The 24,674-nt window shown below is 41.9% G+C and overlaps 1 protein-coding gene across 2 annotated transcripts in view; it reads left to right on the top strand.

Annotated features, from left to right (window-relative positions):
- Positions 1-24,674, top strand: part of MATN2 (matrilin 2) — a 137,224-nt gene that overhangs the window by 54,933 nt on the left and 57,617 nt on the right. For both annotated transcript variants that reach the window (XM_081266855.1, XM_081266854.1), the window contains exons 4-5: positions 1,093-1,215; positions 18,549-18,671. In XM_081266855.1, the coding sequence (XP_081122981.1) occupies positions 1,093-1,215; positions 18,549-18,671 (246 nt within the window). The remainder of the gene's footprint in view (positions 1-1,092; positions 1,216-18,548; positions 18,672-24,674) is intronic.

A 24,674-nucleotide genomic window follows, 5' to 3' on the forward strand; every position in this document is an offset into this window, starting at 1 on the left:
ACTCCCCTATTCCATTTATTGCTCACCATATTTCTTACTTAGACATAAAGAGCCATGGTTTTAGGATGGATTTCATCAATAGCTGAGTTTTTCTAAGTGCTAGATGAATGGAATTGTTCTTAGCTTTTGAGTGCCCCTTTTATTTTAACTTCATAGAATTATTTTCTACATATAATCATTTTTTGTGTCTGTAAGAACACTTACATAACTTGCCCACTGATAGTTGTTAATTTTAAATATGTTTGAGTTGCATTATGTTGAGTATAGTCATAAATTAAGGTGTAAAAAACAATGAGAATTTTATGAGCTCCATGTAGACTTATGCAAGAATCTATGCATCTAAGAGCTGAGGTACTTCAGAAAATAAATGCAGAAATATTTTAAATTGAGATATAAAAATCATGCTAACATGAAACCTATGAATTCATTCTTACTCCAAAATTTTGTATACTTTTGCATATTTAAAAACATGCATTATTTAGGGGACTGGGGTGTGGCTCAGTGGTAGAGCACTCACCTAGCATGTGCAAGGCCCTGGGTTCCATCCTCAGAACCACATAAAAATGAATAAATAAAATAAAGGTGTTGTGTCCAAATACAACTAAGAAATAAATATTAAAACAACAACAACTTGTGATCCTGGGAAACTTTGGGCTCTTTAACACATCCTCATTTAACTAATAGCTTTTTCTCCAACTCCAATTCTACCTATGGAAATCCACATAAGCTAACGCATCTTCTGGTAGTCAGTAAACTTTCTGATCATCCTGCCTGCTGAATGGTATTATTAAGTTAAACTGGAAATTTCTGGTTTTGTAGGTCAAAAACAATTGGATGTCAGCAATTTCATATGGTTCATCCTAACACTATTTTCCAACAATCCTACAAGGTCCTTTATAAGTTGCTGATGCCACCTATCTGTACCTGTATTGTGTACCTTAGATCGTAAAGCCCCTTGAGGGTAGGGCCTGCAGCTCACTTCTATTTGGTCCTGCTCTCTCTTTCACAGAGTAGGCTCAGAATAAATGTAGGGTGGGATGATGTAAGGGAAAGCATCACTGTTCACTTAATGGCCTGTGTCTTCCCTTTCAGTGGTCCACATGTGCAGCATCCTGGAACACAACTGTGCCCACTTCTGCATCAACACTCCTGGCTCATATGTCTGCAGGTGCAAACAAGGGTACATTCTCAACTCGGATCAGAAGACTTGCAGAAGTAAGATTGCTTTGCAGATGTATCTGTATTGTTTTCTCTTCTTTCATGTGGGCTTTCTTTCTCTCTCTCTCTCTCTCTTTCTTTCTTTCTTGTCCCTCTCCCAACCCACTTACCTTGAGGACAGACAAGGTTCCATATTTTGTGCTGACCCTGCCCCCACCTGCCCATCATGGTGCTTATGCCAGACCCTGGCACATAGTAGGCCACCAGGCAGAATGTGAAAGATTAGTGGAGTCACTATCTCAGAAAAGTTACTTGGTATGTATGAGCTGGTCCCCTTCAAAACCTCTCAACTTCTTCTTTAGGGACAGCTACTGAAGAACCTTTTTATCTGCTGTCTTTATTAAGTGTACCCTGAGGAATTGTTTCCATATTTTACTCTCCTCTCTAAAGCATGGACTTAAGATGAGTTATTTACCTCAGCTGGGAATGATTACTTAAGTTCTGTTTTAGAGGTATGCAGGGATCTGGTTGCTTTGGTGAGGGATGCTTTATCGGTCTCCTAAATTTAAAAAAGGGCATATTCTGAGCCAGCACCAGGTAACCATCCCTTACAGGACAGAATTACCCATACATCTGTGCTCGATCTTTCTCCACACTTGAGCGTAGCTGCTGTCCTAACCCACAGACAAGCAGGCTACAAAAGCAAAGCCTGAGGAAGACCAGTACGCAGGAGGGAAGCAGAACTCAGCCAAGCTGACATGTACTTCTTGCGATGCATAATTGTTCCTATACCACATGGTTAGCAATTAAGCATTAATGGAAAGCAGTTTGCACAAATGGCTGTAATTAGTATCATGTTTATAGAGCCAAACCACATTTTCCATTTTTCTTCTCACTTTTCAGTTAAAGAGTTGCATGGCTGGAGGCTCCCCAAGATTAGGGAACATCTGCTTGACTCCCTCCAGTTCTGTGGCTCTGGAGCCCTCTGAACTCTGAGGGCCAGGGAGCTCTGTGCTCTTAGGCTCCTCTCAGACCCCAGGCCCCCAGATGTTAAGTACCTGGAATCATCCTCATCTTCTGCTCCAAGATCTGACGCTTCATCAGGATCCACAGCACAAATCACTCACAGAAAATACTCACAGGGTTTAAGGGAGTTTACAGAAGAATTGGGCGAGCCTGGGAAAGGTCAGCTCACATCCTCTCACACCTCACTTAACAACCATCCTAAGCATCTCCTAGTCTCTTCCTGTCCTCTTCAGGTGTGCTCAGCCTCCCTCCATCTTGCCCACTCCCTTTCTGCCCTGCCCTTCTGAGGGTCACAAGGATTCTTCTTGTCGGATGTCCCAGTGTTCAGTGGGGATCTGGGAAGCTGTCAATGTTCATTTCCCATGGGCTGGCTTAGTCAAGCCAGAGGATTTCTAATAAAAAACCAAAAGGTCCTCCCTCTGATTTCGTGAGCAGGGTTGCCATCCCTGCCTGGGCCCTCCGTGGCCCCTGATGTCCCTGGACTACCCCCTGCCTGGGGCTGCACTGGGGCTTCTAACAGACACCAAGGTGGGGTAGCAGGGAGGAGATGTGATAGGGGCCCAAAGCAGTGGCTCTCATACTTCCACAGCTAAGAATGAGTCAGGAAGTGACTCCTGGGTTCACAGTCAGAGATTGGGTTAACTGGTCTGGATTTGCCAAGATCTTCTGACCCATTGCTGCCATACACTAAGGTTCATTAGCCTTGAGCAGTGAGTGGACTTTTAGAAGGGCCTCACCTCCAGAGAAGAGAAAGAGCCTGAGCAGGGCTCAGCCGCCCAACTGACCAGCCTGCCAATGACCCTGAAGGAGTTAAGCTATCACTACCTTCAGCACCAGACTTAGCTTAACATATGTATGATTCCCTCTCTGTCAGAAAAAGATCATACTCAAGAGTCTTTTTTTTTTTTTTTTTTTTGATTTCTGAAATTGGAATACCAATAGCCTTGTAGGAAGAACAAGGCCTTTATGGTCTACAGGTCTCGTTTGAATCCTGAAAATTTTTACCCCTTGTGGCTGTCTTACCCTGAGCTGGTTATTTAAATCCCTTTACTTTGAATTTTCTTATCCATAAAATGGGAATGGCGACAACAAATTAATACTGACTTTATTGATCAGTCTTTGTTAACCTCTGAATTTGGACTCGTGAATAGTTAAAGCTGTGTCAAGGGACAGCTATGCCATCCACTGACCTCTCTTTGCCAACTGCTCTCAGGAACATGTCCCTGCAAAACTCTCATGGGCCTGAAGAGGAACAAGACACTGCTATTTCCATTTTTCTCTTTTGTCCTGTATGTAGCAGGATAATCTCCTACATGGAAAGAAATGTGGGTTACACCCCCTTGTCCAAAAACCTCTTATTCCCTAAGAAGTTCTTGTCATTCATTCTTTCAAATCCTCCTTGATTGGTTCATTTATTTATTTATTTTCCTCAATATAACATGCATTGAGAATATAAGGCATACCAGGCAGCCTGTAAAGAGGTGGAAATAAAACAGCAATGCTGCTTTGATTTTGGAGCTCCCATTCTTTCATGGGTGAATCCAATAAACAGCCAAGGTACCTGTGATCAACAGGGACTGCAGCCCATATGGAGCTCAGTGTGTAGGACGCAAAGTCAGGCCTAACCGTGTGCCAGGCTCTCCTGAATGCTTTCTCTCTGTCTTCTCATTTAATTTTCACAATGAGCTCTTTTTTATTTTTAAATGCTAACCTTTGTTGTTATTGTCAATGGAACTTAATATTTATTTTTATGCAGTGCTGAGAATCGAACCCAGTGCCTCACACATGCTAGGCAAGTCCTCTACCACTGAACCGCAACCCCAGCTCTCACAATGAGCTCTTAAAGTTAATTTTATCATTCTCATTTTACAGGTAAGGAAAATAAGGAACGAACATGTTAGACAGTTTACTCAAGGTCACATGGCTACCAATGTGACCAAACCAGAATCCAAATCGTGCTATGTCCTTGCTCTGAGCCACCGTTTGATACTCTCCCATGATACTTGAGGGCGCCCAGATGGCAACAGGGCAACCCTGCAACCCAGAGAAGCCTCTCCAAGCCCAGGACAGATAGATTCCATGGCCCACTGATCCTGAAGAGACTCAGAACTCATTCACCAGGACTAACATTCAACTGATAGTTCCCCAAGTTCACTGCCAAATGCTGTGCTACTGTCATTGCACAAAATGATGGTGGGAGAGCCACTTAGGCAACTATCTTCAAAAGCACAGTGACCCTGGATGTGGTTTCAGGACTGGCTGTTGGACCATCCAGGCTGCTGATGCTGTGGTTGGTGAGGAGTCTGCCCTGCTGAGATAACCCAGAGGGCTGCCCCACTTTGGGACCCTGCTGGATGGAGCTCCAGGCAGGGCCATGGACAGTTACTTGTCTCTTCAGGTAGCTGTGGCACAGGGTCACTGTCTCTCTGCACGGCTGCCCTCTGAGCTCCCCAGAACTGCTGTGGATGCAGCCTGAGTGCTGTGAGGTTTGGGAGTGTTTGATGAGCTTTCTCTTTGGCTATCAACCTCTAATAAAATATTTCATAAGGAAGAGGGAGGACAAAGCATTTTATTTGCATGTACACACACACACACACACACACACACATTTATTTATTTATTCTTTGCCTGGTGGAGAAAGGAGGCAGACAGCTGATTCATAGATTCTTCGAGTGGTAACAAGTGATGGATGCTGATTCTCAGAGTTCTGGCTCCCTCCCTCTTCCATATAACCCCAGAATTCTATCTCCTCCCAGGATCCCAGATGGGCGATGGCTCTTAAGAACTGGGTCATTGCAAAGCTACATCCAAACAGCTTGGATTAGTGGCTGAACTGAAATCCTACTCTCCACCTTTGATCCTATTTCTGCCATCTGAAGCCATCTGCCAGAAAGCTATTTCCTTACCCAAATAAAGAAAGTCCTTCAATTATTGAAGTGTTATTAGCACTCATTCTACCCACTCTCATTAACTTTCTCTTTTTCAGGGGTAGCATAAATCCATCATTAGGTGACTTTGCAATTAGGTCTCTTTGCAATTCAGGTAGCCCATTCTGAATGAAAAATCAGCTGTCCGCAAAGTGCCTTTCCATTCAAAGACTAGATCAAGTGCATTTAAGAATCTAACCTTCTGGGATCTGCTCTTAGGGTGATTTAGAACATTTTGAAGTTCAACGTTATAGATCCTTTTTGCCTTTCAAATACCATTATATGAGATCATGTTTTGCATATCAAAAGCATTAGCCTAGTGCTAGAACAATAAAGGTTCATGTCCTTCCTTTTCCCCATTTAAAAAATATGGGAGAAGAAACCTCACAGAGTGGGCCCTCTCCATGTGAATATTTCCCTTATCGTTTCCCTCCCCTGGAATTCCTTTTTCACTAACAAGAAAGAATCTTATCTTGTGTCTTTTATATATTTATATATATGGAATTTCCCCTCCCTTCTGGAACATTTAATTTGTCTAATGAAAGTGCAACATTTGGCAAAAGGTACCATTTTTCTTGTACAGATTTCTGTCCTTCTGCTTCTGTCTCAAGAACCATACCAAATACATTGTACTCTTATTCTGTGGAAATGTTTCTCACATTATTTTCCCAAGCTATATAAGTGATTTGATAGCTTTTATATTAAAGTTTAAACAAGGAGCATGAGCCAGAAAGATAATCACATTATTAGAGAGAGAAATGAAAACTGTAACCCACTTCCTTAATGAATTTGGATGCAATGATTTAACAAAATTGTAGCAACTAAAATCCAACAATTCTGTATCTAAAAAGAATAATATATCAAGACCACATACAGTCTATCCCATCAATGCAAATTTGGCTTAGCATTCAGAAATCAATGTAATTCACCATATTAACAGATTTTAAAAAAGGAAAAATAATCTCTGTAGATATCGGAAAGGTAATGGATAACATCTAACATTCATTCATAATAAAAACTCTCAATAAAGTAGAAATGAAAGGGAAGTGCCTCAACTTCATAAACAGCCTCTAAAAGAGAAATCTGCAGTTAATATGTATTGAAATGTAAAAGACTAAATGCTCTCCTTCTAAAATAAGAAACAAAACAGTATAATGAACAAAAATCATTGCTTCTATCAACATTGTATTGAAGGGTCTAATTGGAGTAATAATGAAAGAAATTAGAAATCATACAGATTAGAAAGGAAATAGTAAAGCTGTCTATTAAATTACATGATTGCCTCTGTGGAAAAACTAATGAGCTCTTTTTTAAAAAAAACTAGTAAACTAATGAGTTTATTAAGGTGGCAAGATAAAAAGTCAAATATAAAAATTATTTTATTGTATTTCTGCATACTGGCAACAAAATAAGAAATTGATATTTTAAAATACATTTATAATGGCATTGAATATCTAAATTAAGTATGAGTTTTAAAGATATGCATGATCTGTATACACTGAAAAAGTTCAAAAGATTTCTGAGATAAATAAAAGATCTAAAGGAATAGAGGCTTATCCTGTTACAATAGATTGAAAGTCCATATGGCTAAAATGTCAGTTCTTTTCAAATTATCTGTAGATTCAAAGCAATCCCCATCAAAATCCTAGCAGATTTTTTTTTAAGAAATTTACAAGTTGATTCTAAAGTATATATGAAAATACAAAAAAAAAAAAAAAACCGGAATAGCCGAATATAATCAATTCTCATTAATTCTCATCCTAATTCACAAATATTGAATTAGCAGATACTGAATCATTACTTCTAGGGGAAGGCCGGGTTAGGTTCCTATGAGCTGCTAATCACAACATTCATAAATCAGTAAACAACCTTGTTTCATGTGTTTCCATTTTTTTTCCCTTTTTATTGGAACATTGCAATTATACACAACAGTGGGATTTGTTGTTAAATATTTGTACATGCACACAATTTAACAGTATAATTTGATCCATTTAATTCCTCAATACCCCCCTCCTCCTCCCACTTTCCCCTCTCCCCACTCCATTGGCTGCCTTCTATTTTCATGAGATCCTTCCCATTCCCCCCCACCCCACCTTTTTCTTCTCTAACTTCCACATATGAGAGAAAACATTCTACCCTTGACTTTCTGAGTTTGGCTTATTTTACCCAGCGTGGTATTCTCTAGTTCCAGCCATTTACCTACAAGTGACATAATTCACTCTTCTCTATGGCTGAATAAAACTCCATTGTGTACATATGCCACATTTTCTTTACCCACTCATCCATTGATGGACATTAAGACTGGCTGTATAGTTTGACTATTGTGAATTGTGTTGCCGTAAACATGGGTATGTATGTGTCACTACAGTATGATGACTTTAATTTTTTAGGATAAATATCAAGCAGTGGTATAGCTGGGTCACATTCTGTGGTTCCATTCCCAGTATTTTGAGGAAATGCCATATTGATTTCCATGGTGGTTATACAAATTTACATTCCCATCAACCGTATAAAAGTGTTCCTCTTTCTCCATATCATCTTCAGCATTTATTATTTTTTATATACTTGGTGGCTGCTATTCTGACTGGTGTGAGATGGTGTTGATCATTTTTTCAGGTTTTTGTTGACCATTTGTATTTCTTCTTTTGAGAAATGTCTATTTATTTCATTTGCCCATTTATTGATTTTGTTGGTGGTTTTATTTTTGGTGGGGTAATTTTGTTTTAGTTTTTTATATGTTCTGTATATTAATTTCCTATCAGAAGAGTAGCTTGTGTTTCCATGGACGCCAACTTTATTGAATCTATATTGTTGACTCATTAATATTGAACTTGCAGCCAACAGCACCACTATTCGTGCCTGAATGAAGTTTATCTAACACATGTTGTTTTCTCCATAATGTATGTCATCACCTTCTTGCACTTGGCAACACCAGACAGCACTGCAGCACTACTCTCTGGTGCCATCAAATCACCATGAAAAAGTACAAAAGCACAACAACAAAAAAACTTTTTTTTTGTTGTATAGCTAGTGGCCCTAGCTATACTACAAAAAAAGTTGCTCGTTTATAAGACAAGAGCTGAAACAAGAAGTCTGAGCATTGCCTTATTTGACCTCTGTTGGGAACAGATGTGTTGGGAGACTCAAACTTTTTTTCCTGCCCTTCACTTATCTACAGTTGACTAAAAAAATGATCCAAGTACTGATTGGGGGTTATAAGCAAATTTTTAATGAGTAGCAAATTCACAATTATGAATATTAACTAAAACTTAAGAAAAGCTAAAGTTGTAGCTTTTTTAAATAAAATTTATTTAGTTCTTGATGGACCTTTTATTTTATTCATTTATTTTTATGTGGGGCTGAGAATCAAACCCAGTGCCTCACACATGTGAGGCAAGCACTCTTCACTGAGCCACAACCCCAGCCTGTAGGTGTTTCAAAGACTAATTATAAAGCAACAATATAATCAAGACAGTGTGGTATTGATGTAAAGATGGACATACAGATCATCAGAGCAGAATAAAGTCCAGAAGTAAACCCTATGTATATGGTGAAATGATTTCTGACATGGGTGCAAAGACAGTTCTGTGAGAGGGGCCTTCAGCAATGGTGCTGCCCCAGTGGATCACCATACGCAAAAGAGAAAACAAAATTAGCCTTGATCTTATCTCATACCATGTAAAAAAATCAATTTGAAATGGATGTCAAGCCTAAATGTAAGAGTAGATACTATTAAATATCCAAATGAAAATGTAGAAGAAAAAAATCTCAGTAACCTCAGATTTAGCAAAGATTTCTTAGCGTACACACAAAGTTGCAAAACAAAGGAGCAATACAATAAACTTCATGAAAATTAAAGCTTTTGCTCTTTGAAATACACCTCTACTAAAAAGAAAAGGCAGGTCATACAGTGGGGTAAAGTATTTGCAAAACATATGTCCAATGAAGGATTTTAGAATATTTAAAAGATTCTCAGAACTCTATAACAAGACAACCCAATAAAAAAAGGCAAAAGTTTTGAACAGACTTTAAACAAAGGAGACATGGGTATGGCAAAGAAGCACATGAGGAGACGTTCAACATTTTATAAGATAGTAGGAAAATGCAAACTAAAACCAGAGGGTGATACCACTACACAGGCACTAGAATAGATAAACTGTAAAAGATTGGCCATACCAAGTGTTGGCAAAAAGTCAGGAGGTTGAACTCTCCTGCACTACTGGTGGGGATATGAAAAGGTCCTACCACTTTGGAAAGGAGTTTAGCAGTTTCTTACAAAGTTAAATGCATACCTACCACATGACCCAGCCATTCCATTTTTAGTGTTTGCTCCAAAAAATTGGCAGTTTCTGTCCAAAGATTTGAACACAAATGTTCACACCCACTTTACCAGTTGTAGACCTAAACTGGGAACAATCCACATGTTTATCAGCAGGTGAGTGGATAATACACCGGGACACATACATGTAAGGTAGGACTACCTAGCCATGAAAGGAGTGAACACGGACACAGGCAGCAGCCTGGCACTTCAAAAAAATAGCTATGTTGAATGAAAAACTAGGTGGAAAGAAAAAAATACCTATTTCATAATTCCATTAGCAAGAGGTGCCAGATCAATGACAAAGAGCCAACCAGTGGTTGCCTAGGGCTAAGAGGCAGGACAGGAGGAGGGATTACAAAGCCAAAAGAGGATCTTTGGGAGTGGTGACTAAGTTCATCATCTTACTTTTGGCAATGATACGTTAATTTGACAGACTTATCAAATTATACACTTTAAACATGTGCAGTTCATTGCATGCTCGTTGTAACTCAACAAAACTCGTGTATATGAATCAGAAGGTTTGGGAAGGCAAGTGGCACTCAGATAAAATGGATAAAATGCTGTAAGCAAAGAGATCAAAGAAGGCGCCCTGGAACTAGACTGGCCTACCTGCAGGCATAGTTTTAGGGGGACCCGGGAGGGAATGGGAGTGGAGACAAAGGGTGGAGCAGTTAGATCTCAAGGTGAGAGCACATAGTGTTCTTTGATCACTGGGAGGAGCAGAACACAGGGGTCAAGGGCAAAACCACAGTTTTGGGTGCTCACAATAATCTATGTTCTTCTGGACTGGGGTTGTGGCTCAGCCCTGGGTTCGATCCTCAGCACCACATATAAGTAAATAAATAAAATAAAGGTATTGTGTACAACTAAAAATAAATATTTTAAAAAATAATCTATGTTTTGGCCTAGAAGGGGATAGAGTGGGGCAGAGATATCATTCGTTCCCTGTGGATTTCCCTGTATGGCTGGACGCTCTTATAGGGCTCTTATGTACTTGAGACCCAAGAAACACTCAGATTTTGGCTTCCCTTGCTCCCTCCACACACAGAGCAGGATATAAAAATGACAGTTTGCAATTCCGATTGGTTCCTTTGACTCAGTGTGTGTGCTTCTTACACTGAGTCAATTAAAGAGACCACAGCAACAATTAATTAAAGAGACCACAGCAACAATTGCAGCCCCCAGGGAGAAGTTGATGACCTAAGGTGGGGATGGTGGGTGGGGCAGTAGTGTTGACACTGACAGATTATTTCAGAAAGGAGACCAGGTTTTGAGGGCAAACTGCAGAGTCCAGGAGGGAGGCCACACAAGCGGCTGGGTGCAGCCAAGATGTAAGATTATAGAGTTCAAGGAAAAGCCTGGGCTGGACCTGCTCAGGGGTGGTCATTGACCCTGAAAGAGCAAGAAATCAGATGGAAGGAGGGAGTGTGGAAAGTGAAGGTCAGGGTGTGAGCACTGGGGCAGCTCACAGGCAGGGCAAGAGTGGAAGAGTGAGAGCCAGCCACCCTCACGCACAGAGCAGCTGCCTCTGCTGCAGAATCAACAGTAATGACCTGGCTGCTGCCAGGAGCACATGAGCAGCTGTGGGGACCTAGTGAGCAGAGGAGATCCAGTTGCCAGCTCCCTCCTGACCCTGGCTGCTGGGCCTAGTAGCTGAGAGATCAGGATGGGCCACTTGCTCACTCTCTGCCTGTGCCAGGGCATGGGTGCATAGAGCCCTATGGAAGAACCGAATTAACTAGATGTGAGTGGATAAATGTCAGTTTAAGAAGGCAATGCTTATGCAAGGGAGACGAGCTTGCACCTTGTACAACTTCTCTTCTGCTTCAGTATTTTCATAAGCACCTAGACAAGTGGTTCTGAAGGACTGCAGCATCTGCTTTGCAGGGACCTTATTAAAATGCCAGTCCCCAAGCCTGCCTTAGACCTACTAAACGGGCCCTCTGGGGCAGGGCCCTGGGAACATGTGTTTTCTCAAGTCCCCAGGGATGTCTGATGTCCACTCTAGCTTAGGACCATTGACCTACATGTTTTAAACTAGATTTCTCCCTGGGGGAGTCCACTCGGGAGGGGGTTTACATTCAGAACATAATGATATGCCAACCATTTGGAAATGGAAAAGCAGAAATAGGGCACTGTTCACATTTATTTGTTGTTTTGATCAACCTCATTCAGTCAGACTTACTTCTGTTTTAAGGCTTCATTTGGGAGATTCCCCTTCCCTTCCTTCTTTTCCCTTCTCCAAAGAAAACCAAAATCTTGTTAGTGAATTGAAGAATTGATTGAAAAAGAATTGGACCTTGAGAGAATGGGGAGCAGCCCCAGCTGGAGCTTGCCTGCAAGGCCAGGTTTTTTTTTCTCTGTGATTTTGGGTTCGTTTTGTTTCTCTCAGCACAAGGCCGATGACTCACATTTACTGTTGAAAGTCTTTAAATCCAAACTGCAGCTGTCAAAATAAGATTAGTGCTTTCAGACACGATGAAAGAAAGGGGATGGTACCCCAAATGCAGGCCTAGATTTTGCCAGCATTTGTGGGTCTCTAACTCCTGAGAGAGCTTTTGGGGTGGGGTGGGCAGAGACCCCACCATTCCCAGTTGAGTGAAATTGCAGCCCTAATAACACACTTCTCTCTTGCTGTGGTAAATAATTTCTGAGTTCTACATCTTGGGTTAAATACCATCAGGAGCTGTAAAAAGTAGAGAGTGGCTTATTATAAAGGTGTTCATTTGCTTTAACTCCAAGGAAGAATTAAACTGTTGGTTTAAACCACACTCAGCATGGCCTGTCTACAATTCTGAAAAGTTTATTAAAAAAAAAAAACAAAAAACTTTGATTTAGCTCTAGATGATGTCAGCCAGGCAGCCACAGTCTTTGTCCCATGCTCCCCTCCTCCAGTGTAGCCAGATGAAAATTTCCCAAGTTCTCTGGGCTGGGACCCAGTGCCGAGGGCTGAAATGATGAATAAAGAAGACACTGGAATCTAGGGTGCAAGCGGACCTCTAGGGAAACACTGGGGTGGATTTCAGCACAGCTCGGGGGCCCTGAGCGAGCCAGTCCTTACTAATTAGTTTCACCTGGGGAGTCTAAGCCCCTGCAGCCACCATGCCCTGTAAGATTCTCGAGGAACTAAGAGGAAGGAGTGAATATTATGGACCATCACTGCATGCTGACAGTTGCCTCTGGCAAGGTCGAGCGTGAATTTGGCCAGATCTTTCCTTATAAACCTCAAAATTGCCTACTTTGCTGTAACAGATCAATTTAGCAAACGAAACTTAGCCAAAGGTACTTTTAAAACATTTTTGAATCTAATATTCGTGTTTGTAGTTTTCCTATGTATCTAATAAAATGAAATTATGGTTAGAATTGTGATGTGGGCGAAATTTGATGGGGTTCACCTCTCTCCTAGTCCTGTATCCCCTTTCTCCTTCCTGCTCCCAAACTTAAGGCTTTTCTTCCTTCTTTCTCCCTCCAGATTTAGGAAAGGAGAAGGGGATTAATGTAGGCCAGGTACTCTTTCATGTAGACTTTTGTTTTTTAATTTGGCAAATAAGATTTAATTTTTATTTAACTTCTTGATGAAAATTGAATCTCACTTAAGTCACTTACTTGAAGTTAACAGAAGTCACCCAGATGGGGCCAGGTTTTGTTGTAGGGATACATGAGGTAAAGCACCGAAGATAGCAGGAGACAGTTTTATTTGGCTGCAACCAGGTTCAGAGGGCACAGCTTTTGTTATAATCAGTCAATCCCCTGAACCCCAAGTTCAGGTAGTTTCAAAATTTTATACCCAACATGTAAGGGAAGGGGCTCAGACGTTTACAATCTGCAGAAGTTCACATAAAAGCAGCTTTTTTTCTTTCACTGTTTTGGGCAAGTTAACCCTTCAAGGACAACACCTGAGAAGGGGGGAGCTTCTTCTCCCCTCTCTTTCCTCCCCCTGCCAACTGTTACCATGGAGCCCAGTTAGTAACTTATCTTAGAAATGTAGACAACTCTGTGAAGCCCAGCTCAAGGCCAGAGGCCTTGTTTGTACATTTCTACAAACTACTATACTGGATAAATGATTGTGCAAAACTAGTAAGGGGGTGTCCAGCACCTGGAGTGCTGATTTCTTCCTGGCTAGTGGCCAAGTAAGACAGGGCAACACGAAAATAGGAGTTTTATCTACATTGAACTCTTTTACAGAGACTCTTTTGCTGACAGTCCTAAAATCAGCCATGGTGAAGATTTCTGGAGAAGCCCAGTTAAGACTTTTCTGTGGAGAAAGGGGGTGCCACTACAGTTTGACTCTAAAGTGGATATAGTTTCTACCTGCCAGCCTCATCCCCACCTTTCCCAAAGAAACCTAACTGCCCTGCTCCAGCCAGGCCCTCAGCCTGTTTCCACATCACCTCCCCAGTTCCTTGCACAAAATCATTTCAGCAAAGCCCTTTTTTGATCACTCTATTTAAAATGGAAGGCCTCTTCTCAATGCTCCTGAATGCCCTTTCCTAGTTATAGAACAGACCATATATATTTACCTATTCATCTTGTTTATTGTCAGTCCCCCAATAGTGATGACCTGGGAAATGCATAGCCACCAGCTCCCTAGGAAAGACACACAGATTCCCTACACAGCTAGGGCTTGGTGCCCAGATGTCACCGTACTCCAAGGCTGCTTTCAGTATGGGATACCTCTTGCTGAGGATGAGCAGAGGCACTTGAAGGGAGTTGTGTTCCCTTCTCATTCATCTTCTCAGGAACCCACTTCTAGGGTAAGAGAGTGTTTGTAGGACTTTAGGAACAGCCCTGTTGGGAGACAGGGCATATGAGCCTTTGTCATTGTTCCTTCGGCAAATGAACACTAACTGCATGCACCCGAACACTACACTAGGATCTGGGAATCAAAACCAAGTAGATCAGCTCATGCTCTACTGGGGCAGGCAGACATGTGATTAAGTCCTTCCAGTAACAGGATAAATGCCCATGTCCCAGAGGGAGCCATGTGTCTAGGCTATGGGAGCCTGGAGGAAGGAGACCTAAGCCCTGTTTGGCTTGGAGAAATCTCCTGAAGGAGGTCACATTTGACTGAAGTCATGAGCCCTAAGTGTGGACACCAGGAAGAGAAGGAGGAAGGCTGTGCTGGAGTAACTGAAGCCTTTCCCATCCCCCTTGGCTTGCTTTATCACCCCCAGTGAAATTCTCTCAGCCTGTGAGAAGAAGAAAAAAAAAAAAAGCTGTTTTTCAAAAGCATAAGGAATCATCCAAAAACATCTGTCCTTGTTTCAAATGGAAGTGACCACTGCCAGGAAAACAACAAGATGGTTTTGTCAAGACCCAGTCTGTATTTATTCCTTTGTCTTTGTTTAATTAGATTAATCCCTCAATGGTTTCCCTTGGGTCCATACAGATCACTCCTGGCCATAAATCCCCAACTTTCTAAAAACAGTATGAAAGGACACTGCACTTGGAGCCAACCGGCACACTCGCCGTTCATGGGACGATTCTTCTGGAATGCGAGCAGTACTTCTTCCTTTTCCTACCACACTTTGCACCCTCATGTGCATCTGGTGTTCCTTGAGCTGCTCTGAGAGGGAAGCAAGGGGAGCAATCACTCTTGAGATTTGTTTGAAAGAGGAAACTGAGCCGTGGGGGAGGGGTCTCAGATAATAGAGGGAGATTTACTCCCAGGTCTGGGCACCTTCCCTCTGGAAGACTGCAGGGAGTTTTTTATCCATTGGGTTCAAAGACTCTCATCTGGCTGCACCCTAGAGGGTTGGCGGGCCTTGACAAACACCACTGCTTGAATCCCACCCGTAGCCAGTCTGGTTTCATGGAAGGTGAGTACCTTGGCATCAGGATTGTCAGAAAGTCTCCAGAAGGTTCTGCTGGGCATCTGAGGCATGCACTGCTGATCCCATAGACAGGACCTTCTTGCAGGTGTCCCCGCCTGTCTGGAAAGGAATGAGCATTTTCTTGCCTCTCCCTCTACTAGGGGGAAGTCTTGAGAGGCAGGGATTGTTGCTATAAGGTCCTGATTCACTATTTTTAAAATGCTTTCAAAAGAGTTCTTTTGTAATATGTTGATTTCTCCCCATTATTATAAAAACTTTTGTTAGAAAATTTGAATTCAGACTATTATAAATAAGGGAAGAAAAATCACCTATTTTCCTGCAGTGCCTTGGTCACTGCAGTTAGGCAGGGTTCCTGCTGCATCCCAAAGGAGGCAGGCAGCACCTGGAGCAGAGAGTGGGTGGGTCCAGGTGCAGAAGCTCCTGCCTTTTTCCAGAGATGGGCTTGGGCTATTGGGGGACAGCTGGTTGGAACTTCACTTCCCAGCCATTAGGACTTTGTGCAGGGATGCTACCCACCAGTGTAGGGAGCTTAGAGTCTAGTAAAGGAGACGCATGAATACATCACTGCACAAACACTTAAGTAATTAGCATCATGATACATGCCAGGAGAAAAAAGACCAGGGACACACTCACAGCTGATGAATGAGGTCAGAATCCCGGAACAATTCAAGATCCTCGTAGCAAGAGGTAATCTTCTCATTAGCCTGCATGCAAACCAGAGCTACTCAGCCTGGAATTCAAGAACCTGCCACTGTTGCTGAACCACGCAGTGGTGTTCATTGAGCTGGGCAAGATGTGGTTGAAGGTTCCCAGAACTGAGAGAATCTGTGATGCTGCCAGACTGATCCTTCCAAGCACAGCTGAGGTGCAGTCACCAGTCTCTTTCTTAAGGTTTTCTCATTAAGTGGTCCCCACTGCCTGCAGATTGGAGTTCAGAAGATTCCACCTGTGTGTCCACAGTCCTCTGCCATCTGGGGTCAGTGGTCTTCCCCATCATCTTCTGCTACTTGCCCTGGAATTCCCTGAGGGAAATTCAGCTGCCAGGCCTGTCCTGCTTTCCTGTCTTCTGCACTTTGCTCACACTGTTCTTGAGTGCTGTTTCTCATTCTTCAAACACCTAGCCCTCACCGGCCAGCCTTTCCCAGTCTCTGACTGACTGGCAGTAGCACATCCCCACTCTGATGCTCCCACGTTGTTAGCATTGCCCGGGGATTTCATCATGGTCCACCTCGTATTTTAATCATTTTGGTTACATCTGATGAAAGCCACTGTGTTAGCTCTTCATTGCTGTGACCAAAATACACGACAAGAAACAACTTAGAAAGGGAAACATTTATTTTGGCTCATAGTTTCAAAGGTTTCGGTCCGAGGTCAGCTGGCTCCATTGCTCTGGGCCCAAGATGAGGCAGAGCACCATTGGGCACTGCTCCGCTCTTGGCAGCCCAGGAAGACTGCGGGCGGGAGGGAAGGAGGAAGAAGGAGGGAGAGAGAGAATATCATGGTGAAAGGATATGGCAGGGGAAAGTTGCTCAGCTCATGGCAACTAGTAGAAGGAAAGAGAGAGAGAAAGGGAGGGAGGGGCTGCCAAGAAAACACACCTTTCCAGTGCACACCCTCAGTGACCTACTTCCTCCATTAGATCCCACCTAATGGTCCATTCAGCCACCAATGGATTAATCCACTGATGAGGTCAGAGCCCTCATGATCTAATCACTTCCCCAAACCCCCACCTCTGAACACATAGACCTGGAAGGGCAATCTAGATACTAACAGCCACTCTGGCTCTCAGTCCTCAAACAGGGCCAGTTTGTTCCACCTCAGGACCTTTGCATTTGCTATTCTTTCAGCCAGAAACACATTTGCTATGTATTCAAATTACTAATTTTTAGTAGAATACAAGCTGTGCGAATTCCTTTTTTTGCTTTGTTCACCAACGTATCTCCAGGGTCTGGGACATAGTAGATGCTCAACACATGTTTATTGAATAAATAAATGAATATCCTATGATTCAGATCTCGTTTATAACTCTGGGTTAGGTTTATAACTGACTGTAGATTTTGTCCTTACTTGATTTTTCACTATGATTTTTGTACCAGCTGGAGTTCTTTTTCTGATTATTACTGTTTTCCTTATATCTAAATCCACTGGAAATATACATGGAAAATCCTAACTGGAGTTCCCAAATGGAAATATAAGATATAAACCTGCTGTTAAGAGGCAAAAGAATTTGAGTCTATCAGGTTTTTTTTTTTTTTCATCTACTTTAGAGGTTTGGGAGTGACAATATTTCTTTTAGCATTTTAAAACCAGAAAGAATCCTTATTAATGGCGTCTTAAACATAAGCATTTTAAACATGTGATAATGTAGATTTTATTTTTAAAAATTGTTCAAGGCAATTAATAAGAGATGCTGACTCACATAGATTTAATATTTTTAATCACTTTAATATTTTGTATTTAAAAGCACAATAATTTATGAAACTCAAAGGTCAAGGAGGTGCTATTAAAAAGTGTAACCGTTGGATTCAGGGACCGATCAAGCTTTCTAGGTAATTGAATTTTTATCATTCCTGTCATAATGATATCTTTTAACCAGAGAAAATTCTCTTATAATATATTAAATCCCTTTCATACTCTCCGATTTTCTCCAATTTTTATGGCAAAATCACTGAAAGAGCTGGCTGTCTGTGGCATCCAAGTCATCTCCTTGCTGGGAAAAAGTGCCAGTATGGTCTGCTGTCTGTGCCAAGGAGAGACTGAATCAGTGGTGGACTGGAGATTCCTTTAACCTTCTCGTCCTCAGACACGTTCTTGTATGCCAGTAAATGTGTGCCTGTATGTGCATGTGGGTAAATAGCTAGGGCTCAGCACTTTGTGGACATGTAATAAATACTGACTCCAAATGACATATCCATAACATACAGTTCTCAAGAGCCCTGGGAATAGTTTCAAAGCAGTTTCCATTGGCATCAGAAAATACAAATTGATGTTAATTAAAAACTATTTAATGTATTTCATAGAGGTGAGAAATAATTCCAACTCTGAAAAATGTGTTTCTACCTATACATAAAACTCACCAAAATATTACCAGTGGTGGCCTCTGACTGGTAGAGTTACAGATGGATTGCCTTTTATGCATTTTTCCCCCAAATCTTCTAGTATGATCACATATTTATAATATGGTTTTGAATGTTATTTTAGCAAGTGCAATAGAGTTGGTCATTGCATCCCTCGGGTACTCCTCCTCCAGAGCTGTGTTCTAACGGTGCAACTTTGCCTTAGTCCAGGATCTGTGTGCCACGGAAGACCATGCCTGTGAGCAGCTCTGTGTGAACGTGCCGGGCTCCTTCGTCTGCCAGTGCTACAGTGGCTATACCCTGGCCGAGGATGGGAAAAAGTGTGTAGGTGAGTTTCCCTGCAGACTCACTTGGTGAGGGAGGAGAGGGGGGCGCTTGACATGTGCCTCCTACACACTCAGTAACTCTCCTTTGGATTTCAACAAAGTGCTGGGTTCTTTGGTCTAGTTCTTAGGCAGAATTTGAACATTAAAGACTTCATTTATGGCTGAGGCAAGCATTTGCTCATTCAGCAAAAGACATATTTATGATAATCTATGTAAATAAAATCATCTATTACTGCATTGTTCGGAAAGGACTCCATAGATTTTCTTAAAATTTGGAGCATATATTTTGAATGGTCTGACTTAAATATAGCTCGGGTGTTACATATGAAATTCATTTGGTGGCGGGCAGGTGTGCTGTGTGGTACTATAAGACATTGGCTGCCTTCCTCCCACAACAAGAGGCCCAATGACCACCAGGTGTAAGCCCAGCTGTATATATTAAGACACAGAAACAAACAGTGACCTTGGACAGTGGTCCAGGAAAGAGGTCTTAAGGGCAGTTCTTGGAACTGCAGCTCATACTTACAGTCTGCTGAGCACCTTCCGATTTGGGTGAGCAGGTGAGAGGTGAGAGAGAGGGGGATGACATCTGATTTGTTCAGTGACGGATAACAGGTCTCCTTAGCACCTGCAGGGCAGGCCAACAAATCCCTATATGTGTGTTGTTTGTCCACAAAGCCCTTGCATGGTCTCATTCATCCTCACACCAATAAACGATGCCTGGAAAATAGTAGGTGTTTAAGAAGCTGAATTGGATCTTAAGAAGATGAAAAGGACATCACTGGCATCAGAACTGGATCCTAGATCTTCTGACTGAATCCTGTGTTTTCTGTTCCATATCCCATTGCTTTCAGGAACCCGGTTGTATCTTAGGTCCCACAAACAGAATGTGCTTATTTTTTTGCACATAGAGTTTACATTTTCTGACCTACCTTGATTCTTAACAAGGGATATGGAAGGCGGGGGGAACACAAATGCAAAGCTGGTAGCCTGCTATTTGGGGATTTGGGGTGAACAATGAGAATATCATAGCTTTGTTTTTATGCACTAGTAAAAAAAAAAAATGACTCTCATAGGAGGTCCACAAGTGGAATTGGTCTCCTGAACCTTAGGATTTTTTGTTTGTTTCTTAATTTGCTGGTGGTAACCATGACAAGAGAGTCAATGGTATCATGTTTGCTAACACTAACAAAAAGAAGCCAACATGTAAACACCAATTATTATTCTTGTTTCATTAACTTTTATTATATAAGTAATATATTTTCACTAATGAACTTAAACAGTTGAGAAAAGTCACTATCCATTGTGTTTCTTACCATAGTTTTTCCATAGAAATATCTACTTCAAGGCCAGGCATGGTGGTGCATGCCTGTATTCCCAGTGGCTAGGAAAGTGGAGACGGGAGGATTGCGAGTTCAAAGCCAGCCTCAGCAATTTAGTGAGGCGCCAAGCAACTCAGTGAGACCCTATCTCTAATAAAATACAAAATAGGGCTGGGGATGTGGCTCAGTGGTCGAATGCCCCTGAGATCAATCCCTGGTACCAAAGAAATATCTATTTCAAAATATTTCATTAATGTTTAACAAAATAAAGTCACTCTACTATAAGTGACTGCTAATGGGCAGTGTTTGTTTCTGTGGTAATAAAAAGTTCCAAAATTTATGAGGCAACAGTTGTACAACTCTAAATATACTTAAAACCACTGAATTTAAATGAATGAATTTTATGAGTAAGTTATATGTCAAAGTTGTTTTAAAATTTTCCATCTTTGAGTGTCTTCCCTCAAAGGAAGTATTTCCCCTGGGGGAAATACTGGGAAATGGCATTGGCCAAAGTATACTGATATATTGTGTGCATGTAGGAATATATAACAATGAATCCCATCAGTATGTTCAACTACAAGACATCAATAAAAAATATGGAAGAAAAAAAATAAAGTCATGCTATCTGTTTTGTTTTATCACCTGCTCTTCTTTCCTTTACCAGTTGTTCACTGGGTGGAAACTTTGGGTGCTGGAAAGGAAATCAGGCCATTGTGAGGAGGGTCAGTGCATGACCTTCAGGAAGCAGGGGAAGTAGGTCTGGCTGATGGATGAGGGAAGGAACAAGGAGAACCTTTAACCTGTGTGGGTTCTTGGGAGTGGATGGACCAGAAGGGCTGTCTTGGCCCTTGGGAGACTAACTGGAGGACAGTGGAAAAGCCCAGTTCTCTGAATGTTGCCAAATAATTGCCTAATCATTCTAGTGTCGCAGAGAGCCTTTGTATCTCTAAGGATTTTGTGGTAACTTCTGGGATTTGACATTTATTGAAGAGTAGCAAGCAGGATCAGATAGCTTCTATGGTTGCCAGGGCCCTGTAGTGTGCTGTGCTTATTAGAGATGGGTACTTCTCCTTCTGCTGTTTATGAGCATATAAAAATGTCTGCATTTCCTTTGGTGGTGGTGGGACATCCTAGTAGAAGAGTGGGAAAATGGGAAAGACCCATATCCCGGTGTGAACCAGGTCCTGCAGATGATCCTAGCATCACCATGCTCACCACCATCACAGATCAGGTGCTTAACTTTGATAAATGTCCTTGACCATCCCCTGGACAACCATTTCCTGGACAGCCATTGGCCAAGCAGCTGATCTGTGAGAGGCTGAGCAGGAGAAGATGAAGCAGATCTTTGAAGCCAGTATCTTTGGTTACCATGTCTGAACAATTTTCAAGTTTAGTTGCTGTTCCATGGGGCTCTGCTGAATACCAGAAATGAAAGAGATTAGAGAGTACAACCATCAGAGAGACCTGGCTCTGCTGGAAGATCTGGGCAGGGCAGGGAAGCAATTGGATAGCTGTCCAAGGAAAGGGCAGTGACAACATGGAGGTGGCAGTGCTCTCAAAGCATGAGGACTGAGGCTGGCCTGGGAGGGGAAGGACTTGCTTCTGGAGCTGGGAGGTCAGGAAGAGACTTTCACACTGAGCACACCAAACCAAAGGTGAGCAGGCAGCCTACACTGAGGGCATAAGTCTGGAGGGTCTTGTCAAAGATGGGGACTCCAGGTACAGAGACTGGTAAGGATCCTGGACATATCCCATTGGTGGCTGCTCTGGATGGCCTGTGTGTATGGGGGGACATTGAGAGAAGAGTGACCATACATCCCAGTTAGTCCAGGATGATCCCAGTTTATGCCTGTTGGCCTGATTCTTAATAGTGCTCCTTTTCACTTTTAAAGCCATTCCATTTTGGATGCTTTGTGACACCATCACCCTCGTTAAGGTGTCCATCTCAACTTGAACAGTTAAGGAGACCAGCCCTGTTGCAGCAAGAATTCCTATAGGTATGAAGAATTCCTATAGGTATGAGGCTATCAAAAGAAACCAGATTGTTCAGTGCTTTGAAAATCTGGCTAGAGAGTCTGGGTTTTATTCCTGAAAAAGAGCCACTTGAAGGTTTATAATTAGGGGTGACAAATGCAAAGCCTCATTTTAGGAAACTTAATGTTGTGGTAAACTGTAAGATAGATTCCAGGGGGAAGATGGGAAGAAGGGAAAGACCAGTTAGGACTCTATGGCAATTATCAGGCAAGAAGGGAGAAGAGCCAGCTGGGATTTGAGTAGTGATTGTAGGAGTGGAGAGGGAGAGAGCAGGGCATTCAGCAATCTGCTTTGAAAACAAAGGAGAAGGAAAAGTCAAAAGGGGCTCTGTGAACTTGAGCTTCCAGGACTCTGAGAGTGATAGCAACTGTGATGGAAGAATGACAGGAACAGGTTTAGAAAACCAAATGAGCCCCAGCAGCTTGGGAGACTGAGGCAGGAGGATTGCAAATTCAAAGTCAGCCTCAGCAACTTAGTGTCGCCCTAGGCAACTTAGGAAGACCCTATCTCTAAACGAAGGGCTGGGGATGTGGCTCAGTGGTTAAGCACGTCCTTGGGTTCCATCCCTGGAACCAAAAGAAAGAAAAATTTAAAAAGGAAAAGAAAACGGAACGAGCAGTTTTCGGCAAGGTGAGCTTGGAGTTAAGGTGGGTTACCAATGAGGACATGTCATAGAAAGCAGAAACACAGCACCGATGTTGACAGAGACAGCTTAGAACCAATGATGGTTTTTACTTTCTCCATTTTTTAAATTTTGTTACTTGTTTTCAAATCAGGAAGGCCCAGGCTTATATCCCTGTTCTAGAACTTACTAGGCATGTGTCTTTAAGTCATTTAATATCTGAGCCTCACTTTTCTCACCCACAATGTGGAGTAACAATACCTACCACAGGGGATTGTGGGGTATAAGATATTGAGCAATGTTCCCATTATACACTAGGCACTGACTTTTATCATAACACCTGTGATAATCATCATTTCCTGGATAACGGTGAAGCACAGAAGGAAGTGGAGGATCTAGCCTTCAATTGTAGCCAACTATAAGGGTGGGAAAAATATCTTTGAAGGGACAGTCTAAGCCTGGGCAAGGGGCAGTAGGGAAGAGAGGACTGGGAGAGAGACAGACAGACAGAGGAAGAACATCAGAAGAGCTGTCACATGTAATGGGGAAGAGGCCAAGTTGGTATCATGTCTTGCTTCAGCAGGGCCAAAGTGAACAGAATATGGATAAGAAGTCATAGATTTCTACCATTAACTCACCCCAGCAAGTATTTCAGAACCCCCTGTTGTGTTCTCTGCTAGGCACGAGGGATGCAAAGATGACTAGGAAGCCATCAGTAATGATCAAGAGGGGTGCAGTAAAGGGAAGATATCAAAGATCAGGAGTAAGTGATAAGAAAGCAGCAGTAGCAGATCTAACCTCTTTAATTAAAGAAGTTTGGTAGAAGTTAACCTTGGCCAGCTTCTGGTGAACCTGTGCAGTGGTTTTTCGACTTCAACATAGCAGCAGTTCCGGTACATTGATTCATCCCAGAGTTATGACTGTGACTTGTGTGAAAATTCAATTCTCAGCTACTGACTCAGGATTTTTTATTCAGCATTTCCACACATTTGAGTTAATAGAACATTAAATTTGAGTACCAGAGTCCCATCTCCCTGACCACTCATTTCCCTGTTGACAGTACTGAATGCATTTCCAGATTTAGTTGATTAATGGTGAGTTACACTATGATCCTCCATTTGCTTTAGTGAAGTCTCTGAATTTGTAATTCATTAGCTGACACTGAAGCTATGTTATTGTCATCCGAAACTGTACATTTTTCAAAGACTATTTATCTGTATCTTTGAGGTGAATTTTCTGCTGTAATTCCTCTCACCTGATGGTTACTGATTGCCTTGTATTTCGGGGTAATTTTGGTCCTATTTTCTTCTTATTTGTCCAAGCAGGTTGTAAACCCTTGAGGACAGAAGTCACTTGTACTTTTCATCTTTCAGAGTAGACTTCCAGTACATTTTTATTGAATCATTGATTGAGATTAAATGACTGATCGCAATCTCAAGCATTCATGTAAAAAATATTTGCCTTTGGTTGGTTTTTAAAGTACATAGTCAATTTTTTCTTTTTTGTCTTCTTAGTCCATTCATGTTACTATAACAAAATACCCCAAACTGAGTAATTTATAAATAATAGGAATTTATTTCTCACAATTCTTGAGGCTGAAAAGTCCAATATCAAGGCATTGACAGATTCGGTGCCTGATGAGGGCTTCTCTCTGCTTCCAAGATAGTGCCTCGAACACTGCGTCCTTTCTCAGTGGAAGGTTGAGGGGTGAAAAGTAGCTCTTTTATGAAGAACTAATTCCCATTAGCAAGGGAAGAACCCTCATGACCTAATCACCTCCTGAAGGCCCTATCTGTTAATATTTTTGTTTGGGAGATTAAGTTTCAACATGAATTTTTAGAGGGACACAAACATTCAAGTCCTCACATTTTTTTTAAAAGTACAGATGTATATTAAGTCAAAATCTGGAAGTTGCTTCTCCCAATTTCACTTCCTACAGGCAATCATTACTAAAAGTTCAGCTTATCCTTTCTGCCCTTCTTCTAAGAAAACATATGTGTGATATTTGCTTGTCATGCATGGTTTAG

The sequence above is a fragment of the Spermophilus citellus genome, assembly GCF_964194105.1.
Source record: "Spermophilus citellus genome assembly, chromosome: 14".
Lineage (NCBI taxonomy): Eukaryota > Metazoa > Chordata > Mammalia > Rodentia > Sciuridae > Spermophilus > Spermophilus citellus.